Genomic DNA, 10,137 nt, shown 5'->3' with positions numbered 1-10,137 from the left:
ATTGGGCCTTCTTTTGGTCGACCAGGTAGAGGGGGCGACCTCAACGCTTGCTTCGTATTTGATGCGGATTGGGCGAGGTCAGGTTCGCTGGTCATTGCTTTGGGGAGCGTACTTGAGACGAGGTCGATACCATGACGATCGATTGGTCAGATTTCTGAACGATACAAAAGTAATTACTAGTAAAATGATATCTTCTTATTTTGAAATATATCTTTCGAGTAAATATTATTAATGTGGCACGAAATTTATTTAAGAAACGAAGGGGGAGGGGGTATTGAATTTTTTTCTAAATTAGATGATATTTAAGAAATTCGAAAGTTTAGTGGGTAACGTGGCATACCACATCATCTTTCTGGCACAGGAAAGTTAATTTTTCGATTCAGTTTTTGAAAAAGTTTGATTAAATTGAGTGACTTTATCATTGAAGAAATTGATACTTTTTTTACAACTTGAATGATCATTTGAATAATCAGCTCTTTTGAGTATGGAGGAAACTCTAGCTTAGTACTAAACGACCACACTGGCGTGACCCAATTTTGGCCACACCAGTGAAAATACATAGATGACCCTCTAACTAATTAGCCTATATTTTTCCCTCGAAAACCCAAAATTAAATTCCAAGTCTTGAAGTATGCGAAAATTAAATGTTGGGAGATGAAGAGTCTTGTGTATTTTCCTTGTATTTATGTGTATGTTATACAAATTATACGTTTTTTAATTTTTAACAAATTATTGTATTTTCTTAAAAACAAATACGGTATACGATTTTGTATACTTCCTCCTTACCAAACCCTAAACCAGCGGACACTTTCCTCCTTGCCTATCCCTAAACCAGCAGACACTTTCTCCTTCTCTAAAAATGGATTCAAACCAAGAAAATTTGGCGGTGCAACAAAATATGAATCCAAATGAACATGACGCAAATACAACAACCATGAATATCAACCAAGATAATAGGTTTGATCGAGTTAGGGACGAGTTGTACAGATCTTTAGGGATGACATCGGACGATAGTTTGTTGAATGAATACGAATGGGTCGATGTTGATTCTCACGACAGTTTCAACAATGCTGTGCACTTAGACAGTGGCGGATCCAGAATTTTAAAGTGATGGGTGCTCGCCGATAAAAATCCGAAAGAAGAGGAAAAAAAGTTTAGTTATGGGTGCTCGCTCTATATTTATCAAACTATTTTTATAATTGTCTATGCAAATTTACTAAATCCGGTTAAAAGTAATGGGTGCTCAAGCACCCATAAGTAACAATGTACATCCGTCACTGCACTTAGATGATGATGATGAAGAAGCCGATGCTGCTGTGCACTTAGATAATGATGATGAAGAAGCCGATGAAGAATATCACGGAGAAGCTACGATGATGAGGAGCAGGTTTTAGGAAATGAATTAGAGTTATGTGATGTTGATCGGGAAGCAGAGAATGAATTCACTAAAGAGGATGTGGTTGTAGGTTTAATCTCTGGAATGCGATTTAGAGATAAAGATACTTTGTTTGCATTCTACAAAGAACATGCACGACTGAGAGGATTCTCCGTCATCAAAAGAAATTCCAACAAGAAGGGTGGTGACACTGCCAGGTATATAACCTACTGTTGTGATAGGACTAGGATTCGCAAAATCAAGTTTACTACCAAGAGTAACAATTGTAAAGCTAGGCTAGCTGCTGTTTTGGATGATTCTGGTTGTTGGGGCATCTCTAAGGTCATTCACGATCACAATCATGAATTTCTCCCATCCGTATCGCGCCTGATGACCGGACATAGGTCTGTTTATGATTCTTTGAAGTTGGATCTTGTAGCTCACGATCGATCTGGCATTAGACCCTCCAAGAATATTAGACTTGCTGAGGTTCAACGTGGTGGACCGAAAAATTTGGGTTGCACTCCAAAGGATTGTAGAAATTATATTTTGAAGAGTAGGAATTTTGAAATGCAAGAAGGGGACGCACAATAGCTGCTCAACTTTTTTCGTGAAATACAGGTAAAGGATAGAGAGTTTTTCTATTCAAACGACGTTGATAATATTGGTAGGCTGCGAAATGTGGTATGGGTGCATTCACACTGTAAGGCAGCATATGAGTAATTCCATGATGCGATATGCTTTGATACAACGTACCTTGTGAATCGATATAATATGCCATGTGCTTCATTTGTTGGCATCAATCACCATAGACAGTCCATCTTACTAGGATGTGCTCTCATGTCTCATGAAGATATCGATAGTTACAAATTAGTTTTTAGAACTTGGCTTGATGCCATGGGAAATGTTCATCCGGATGCGATCATAACTGATCGGTGTCAGAGCATTAAGGTAGCCATTGCTGAAGTGATGCCAAATACAATACATAGGTATTGTATTTGGCGTATATTCTCAAAGTTGCATGTTTACTTAAGTGGTGTTCGTCCTTCTAAAATTGCACGTGCAGAATTTAAATCCATGGTCCTTGATAGCATTACTATTGAAGTTTTTGAGAGAAATTGGACAGAATATATTGCAAGGTATAATTCGCATACAAGGAATTGGTTCATCAAGCTTTACTCTGAGAAGGAAAAATGGGTTCCTGTGTACCTTGATGTGTATTTTTGGGGTGGTATGCTAACTACGCAAAGAAGTGAGGGGATGCATGCGTTCTTTGATGGATATATTACCCGTCAAAGCACATTAAAGTACATTCACTAGTATGAGTTAGCTATAAGAGCTAAGCATGAGAAAGAGTTGGAAGCGGAATACAAGTCAAAGGGCTTTCAAATTGTGTGTGAGTCAATGTTCAAGTGGGAGCAGCAGGCAATTCAGTGTTATACGTGTACAGTGTATGAATTTTTCAAGACACAACTAAGGAAATTGTATCATTGTGAAGTCAGCAGCGCCGACGATCATCAAGTTGTCCCCGGTGTTGAGAAATTCATCGTTAGTGATTATTAGTAATAACAAAAAATAATGGAAATCCAGTTGAGTACACTGTTGAATATATACCTGTCACGCCCAAAAAATCGAGGGACATGACCGGCGCTCGACCGAGTAGCCCCAGTCAAGCGGACCTGGGTGCCTTTCCTATCCCACGTGTTACCCCGTGTTTTCATTTCTCATTAATCAAAAGAAATAGCCATTATAATTAAAACACCTTTTTACGAAATATACATAACAAACATGGTTACTTAGCGTGGTTTACAACATACATCGCCCAACATACAAAATACATATTACATAAGTTCATAACCCACAATTCCTGTCTACGGAGCCTCTAAGGATACCAAAGGATGATACAATACTTGCCGGTAATAAGGCTCCGGCTATACATTACACAAATACCAAAACAAGACTTCCAGAATAAAAGCGGCATGAGCCACGCAGGGCCCCGAGAGGAAAGGGGCTCACCAATTCAGCTGACGAGAAGTGAAGGGGTGCTACGGTCGGTGGACTGGAGTACCTGCTATGGATCCACCTACAATCATAACACGAATGTAGCGCCCCCCGGCAAAAGGGACGTCAGTACATTTGAATTGTACTAGTATGTATGAACAAACTTTGCCCCAAGTAAACTCAAACCATACACAAGTAACGAGCAGTAATGGAATCAACAATCAAATACACATGAAAGGAACAATCAAGCCAAACAAGTTTACAATCTCTCTTTTTTCCCCTTCAATATTATCACATCAATGATTTCACAATTTTCTCATATTTTCATTTCAATAGTGATTTCGATCACTTTCCACTCTTATTACCTCGGCCACCCTTATCACCACAACCCACACCTTATTACTTCGTGTTGCGGGGCGCAACCCGATTCCACCGACAATCACAATTCACAAACAACAACAACAACAACAACATCAACAATTCACAAGGAACAACAACGACAACAACAACAATTCACTAAGAATTTCCATGACCATCAATACCATTTCCATCATGTTCAACAGCTCATATGCAATTTAAATCACATCGATAATTACCCATGACAAGCCATATATGTTATTACCACATTTGTTTCGATTGCATCAATTACGATTTCTTTCCATCATTTGTTTCCCAGCTCTTCCCACATAAACACATTCACACACACACACATTTGGTTTGTTGCCAATTACTTGCACCATTATATCGGGAGACTTAACCACGAACACCCAAAGCATACCAATCACAAGAATTCCACAAATAGTCCACATAGATATCACATACCAAATAGTCGTACACCAAACAAAGCAACTTTACAAAGGTCAAAGTTAGCCATACATACCTGGAGCCGAATTCCCTTTTAACTTCTACTTTCAATTCACCAAACAGTCTAGCAACGTCAATCTAGTGCACAAGTTAACACATATATCTTAGAATTGAAGTTCACAATTACTACCCGAACATAATTAGGTTATCAGCCCTTCTTTTGCAAACCTCTACTTCTACCCAATTTCCCTTACTAGGTTTTAGGTTTTAAAAGACATGCATGTACATCTTCACCCTTTACTTTCAAGAATCAATGCATGAGACTCCCCCTTTATGTTTAAACCTGAAAATCAATGAAAAAGGGTTGGGGATTTTACCTGCAAGAATGGAGATGAAGACAATTACTTGAAATCTCCCGGCCCGGATAGTTTTGAAGAATCAAATTGATGAAGATGAACTTTCTCTCTCAAGAACCCTCTCTTCCCTCTCTCTTATTTTGTTTAAAAAACTGTTAAAATGAGGGGTTGGGGTGTTTTATTAAAAAGGGGGGTCGGGTTTAAAATTTAGAAAAATAGGAACCCGAGTCAGGTATGCGGTCGCAGAGACAAAATGCGGTCCGCAGAATGGACCGCAAAAGTGCTCCAAAAACCTGATCCTACTGTTTGGGTTTGCGGCGGAAATGCGGTCCGCATACCCGATTTGCGGTCGCATAATGCACCGCATTTTTGACCTCAAATTTGACTGACACATTGACTCACTTTGCGATACAAATACGGTCCGCATATCAGTTATGCAATTGCATAATGGACCGCATTTTGACCTCAATTTTAACCAAACTACTGACTCAATCTGCGGCAGAAATGCGGTCCGCATACTTGATTTGTGACCTCATTCCGGACCGCAAAATAACACTTTTCTGAAAAACTTTTATTCTTTAATTTTTGAATGCTTAGATCAGTACAAAGGGTCCAGACCGCTCGCCGCGAAGAATCTTACACATTCCCAACACATATTCGGAACCTGACCCTTCGAGCTACTAGGTTTTGAGCACAAATTTTCATGGGGCCTTACAATACCTATCGGGTATTATTTTAGTTGCAGCTGCAAATGGTTCGAGTCTGGAGGGATACTTTGTTGCCATATACTGAAGATCTTGTCGCACAAGAAGATTGATAAAATTGATGAAAGGTACATACTGACAAGGTGGAGAATCGATGTTATTAGGCCACACTTGAATCGGTTCCATCAAGTTGGTTACCCAACCATGACGCCTGAGTATAAGACATACAAGAGCATGTTGAAGTATTTTGACATGGCTTGTGATATAGCACTGGCACTAGCGTGAAGGTTCAATATGTTAAGCATAATTTGAAGAAAATAGTGCATGATCTTCAAAACTGGGACGACAAAATAATCGTGCCAAACCAAGACCAGGATACACTCAGATGACAATGTTGATGGAATAACTCTACGAGATCCCCAGTACACTAATTCACGTGGCAGGCCGCGTTTGAATTGATGTAGAGGAAGAATTGACTACTACTTTACACGTTCACAGCCGCGTGGTGTATTTGGAGCTAGTAATGGCGCAAGAACTGGTGTTAAAGGGGGTGGCAGGGGTGGTGGCAGGATTGGTGGAAATCGTGGTGGTAGAGGTGGCGGTAGAAGTGGTGGACGTAGGGATAGGGGTAATGGGCAAGGCAGAGGTACAAACATTGAGCATGATGGTTCCCTAGGTGTGAATGAGGTACAATTTTGCGACTACATTTGATTTATTACTTAAATATATCATGTTTTCTTATAGTGTTTGTTTGATTTTAATTGCAGCAAATTGACGCTACATGTCACGACCCAAAATCCACTAAGGGTTGAGATGGCGCCGGACACTGCTGTCAGGCAAGCCAACCGAATTACTTAATCAAAATCTCGTTTTAATACTTTTGAAATCTAGGATTTTTCCTTCAAGTTTGGCAATTTAAAGAATATAGTCTCAAATAAAATTTAAATGATAAGCAGCAAATACCTTATTTCAAACCATCCCAGAACCCGGTGTCACAAGTGCATGAGCATCTACTGATAAGGAAATAAAATACACTTCCATCCGGAATACAATGGACAGGAAATAAATACAATGTACTGAAGAGGACTATACTAGCTGCGGGCCGCCTCGAATAATGCAACTCCCCTAGCCCCCAAAACATCCGCGCTGCTACGCCCAGTGGCTGCTAGAGATAAATATACATGTGCAACAAAAATGCACAGAAGTGTAGTATGAGTATGTAATCAACGTGTACTCAATGAGTATCCCGCCTAATCTCGAAGAAGTAGAGACGAGATGGTCAACTTTGACACTTACTAGTGGTCCAATAATAATATGGTGAAGATATGAGGAAAACATGGATTTTGTCTAGCAATTATAGCTCATAGAGCAAGAAAACAGGTAACACCTTCTCAAATAATAAGGAAAATTCCAAGATTTACTTTTCGTTATCTTTATTAGTTTATAGCGGGCCATAAAAAGGCAATATCAACATCAATAAGTTTTAGGATAAGCAATGCAAGCATGCGCATATTATGCCGAGGCGACGGCCCGATCCAACAGAAATAAACTGTGCACTTGCCGAGGGTCGACGACGCGCCTATAGTGCATCTATTTAATCTGCCGAGGCGTTCGGCCCGTTCCATAATTAAAAACATACCCTGCTCGCGAATCATGCATGCGACGCAGGTACACATAGAGATACATGCTCAATCAGTCAATTAAGAACTTATCGGGAATATTTATCCAAATAAAACAATTTCTCTTCTTAACAATTCAGGAAAATGATGTTTAATCTCTTTTTTTTAAAATTCATTTACTAATCCAAGGTGATTTAAGCAATTCAAGCTATCATTGGGTTCATAAATAATCCAAGTATAACATGCTGTGGGTCCTAACTACCCGGGCAATAGCATAATAGTAGCTACGCACGGACTCTCGTCACCTCATGCGTACGTAGCCCCCGCAATTAGGAGCACATAATCAATTATTTCACCTATGGGGGATAATTCACTCTTACAAGGTTAGAAAGGAGACTCACCTCGCTCCGAAGATCCATAACCGGCATTCCACGCCCTCCGAAGACTCAAATTGATGCACCACGCTCCAAAACTAGCCAACGGTTACGCAAATCCATTAATTTATACTCAAATATTCATTATAAACTAATTTGTAGAAATTCCTAACTCCGATCGAAAAGTTGACTAAAATGCCCTCGGGCCCACGTGCCCGGAATCCGAAATTTGGCGAAGGTAAAGGTTACCCATGACCTTAGGAACTCAAATATATAATTTTCACTTAATTCCATACTCAATATCGTAGTTAAATTCCAAGAATATAATTTCTAGGTTTTTCTCCCTCAAAACCCCAAGTTTTTCTACACAATTCATGCTTAAATCCACCCATAATTGATGTATTTAACTCATAATAGGTGAGGATATCTTACCTTGTCGTTGATGAAGAAAATCCTCTCTTGAAGCTCCCCCAAAAATCGCTCAAGCCATGAAAAATGGGTGAAATGAACTCAAACCCCGATTTAAAACATCCCTTCTGCCTCCAGCGATTTCCGCACCTGCGGTCCCTTGGACGCTTCTGCGGTTTCGCAGGTGCGGACCAATCACCGCTTCTGCGGTCCGCCCAAGGCTGCCCTTTTCCGCTTCTGCGATATGCCGTCCGCAGATGCGGTCCCGCTTCTGCGGAAATTTGACCGCATCTGCGGTCCACTCTAAGCCGACCCAAATTCGCTCCTGCGACCACTTCTCCGCAGATGCGGTCCCGCTTCTCATGCACCTCCCTGTGCTACCAAAACTTAGTTGAGCACATTAGCTCGATAAATTCTGAATATATTCCCTTTTATTCAAGCAAATAAGCCTTAGAGCCCAATTCCAACATCCGAAATTCTATGCCCGACCTGTTCCCAACATAGGATCACCATGTCAATCACGACACGCTGTACCTAAACATGACTGCATAACTTTGCTGAATTCATACCTTGCATCACTTTACTCATCGAACCACAATAACATTTTCTGATCAACTTAGTCGAAATTCCACGAATCTGATGCTCCCATTGCACCCCATGACATACACAGGTCTTACTCTAACTCTTACAATACCACCACGCCGGAAGAGATGTGCAGAAATTCATAATCAACTGCCGAGTCAACCAATCATTGAGTCTATACTTCTGACAAGAAACATTACCACATTCTGAACCAAATAATGATCTTTGCTCCTTAATATATTTCATGTAATCAGATTGCACTGATCCTAAATCCAACAATCTCGTCTCACCCAGTATGAACTGCTCAGGCAATAAGCCATCCCGACATGACTAAAAGTCTCATATGATGCCACAATGTGCTAATAAGCTACCAATTAGAATGCGATACAAAAAGGAAAATGAACTCTGAAAAGGAATTTCAATTACCCCGCTCGCGAATCATACATGCGACGCGGGCGCACAACTAATATGAGCTTTCCTCGGAAAATAGGAAACAGAACACATAAAAACAAATATGAGGAACTGTACCGAACATTGATAAGCTAGGATTTTACCATGATTATACCCCTTACTTGCTATTGCTTTTGTTACAAATTGCCATAAAATAGTCCCAAAAGGCTTACAAGTTGCGCTTGATTGCAGGTTTTAGCAAAAAGGTGACAAATGTCAAAGATCGGCTCAAAACGGAGTGAAACTTGCCAAGTGTCAAGAACAAGTGAAGTTGAGGAACAGGAAGACCTAGCGCGGACCGCACTGATATGCCACGCGGCCGCGCTAGGAGATTCAGAGAGGGGTAAATTGAGGTGCAAGCCACGCGGCCGCGCAAGGAAAGTTTAGAGAACCACCAATGCAGGATTCAGTCCCACGCGGCCGCGCTACATATCAGTGCGGTCCGCGTGAAGGAGATTCAGAGACATGGAGATTTGACCAAGTCAAGCTATGCGGCCGCGCACCATTTCTGCGCGGTCCGCGCCGACCCTCCACCGCGGCCGCGCTCCATTTCTGCGGGGTCCGCGGCCCCCAACTTCAGAAGATGAGATTTGAGAGTTCAAAGAGCCTACGCGGCTGCGCTACCTTTTTGCGCGGTCCGCGTTGACCCCGCATGGGTATTTTTGTCCAGATTTTTCAGCTCGGTATAAATAGATCTTTTTACCATTTTTAGGTCAAGTTTTAGATTCTGAACAAGAGCTGCGCTCGTGAGAAGTATTCTGTAGCCTATTTTGGCAATTTTCCTCTTCAATATCATAATTTCTAATTAGTAATCAATCATTATGTTATTTTCATCATCTATTTCTATTGTTTCTTCACTAATTATGTCTAGCTAAACCCATTAGCTAGGGTTGTGGCTCAACCCTAGTGTGGGTAATTAATGGGTGTTGCATTCTAGGGTGAGATTGAGATTGGGTATTTGTTATTTGGGTTAATTTTGTGTTTCAATCTAGAATTTATGGTTGCAAACATAAATTCAAGCTTAGTGGGTATAACTCTTCTTGAGAAAGAGAGTCATATGACCCTAAAAGTTGACCTAACAAGGAATTGGGATGGACCCATGAGAATGGTTGTCCCAATTAACGGGTTAAACCTCGAAAGAGTAACTACCCTACTTGAGCCCTAGTTGCTCGGTCTAATTGGCCTACCTAATTGGTCTCGAGAGAGTCAATTGGGAAAAATCGTTCTCTCTACCAAGAGGTGTGAGAATGAGTGCAATTGTGCAACGGTTATAGCAATAAACCCAGATTTATCAATCTCCCCTTAGTAGTTTCTACCCGTTAGCTAGCCACCTAGGTAGTGTCACGACCCTAGTGCTTTTCTTCATAGTTAATACAACTTAGCGATATTTCCTTAGCATAATTTAGCTTTAATCCTTAGATTACAATAGTAGTTTTAAATATAAAAACCCCCAAAATGTTAGGA

The 10,137-nt window shown here is 40.6% G+C and overlaps 1 protein-coding gene across 1 annotated transcript; it reads left to right on the top strand.

The window, feature by feature from the left end:
• Window positions 1-1,235: 1,235 nt before the first annotated feature.
• On the top strand, window positions 1,236-1,969 carry LOC109220553 (protein FAR1-RELATED SEQUENCE 5-like). The gene is made up of 2 exons (XM_019385015.1): window positions 1,236-1,387; window positions 1,492-1,969. Exons 1-2 carry the CDS (start codon window positions 1,236-1,238, stop codon window positions 1,967-1,969), a joined length of 630 nt encoding a protein of 209 aa, XP_019240560.1.
• Window positions 1,970-10,137: the final 8,168 nt, after the last annotated feature.

Source organism: Nicotiana attenuata, unplaced genomic scaffold (assembly GCF_001879085.1).
Source record: "Nicotiana attenuata strain UT unplaced genomic scaffold, NIATTr2, whole genome shotgun sequence".
Classification (NCBI taxonomy): Eukaryota; Viridiplantae; Streptophyta; class Magnoliopsida; order Solanales; family Solanaceae; genus Nicotiana; species Nicotiana attenuata.
Note: the sequence above shows the minus strand (reverse complement) of the source record. Positions and strands in the feature narration are given on the sequence as shown.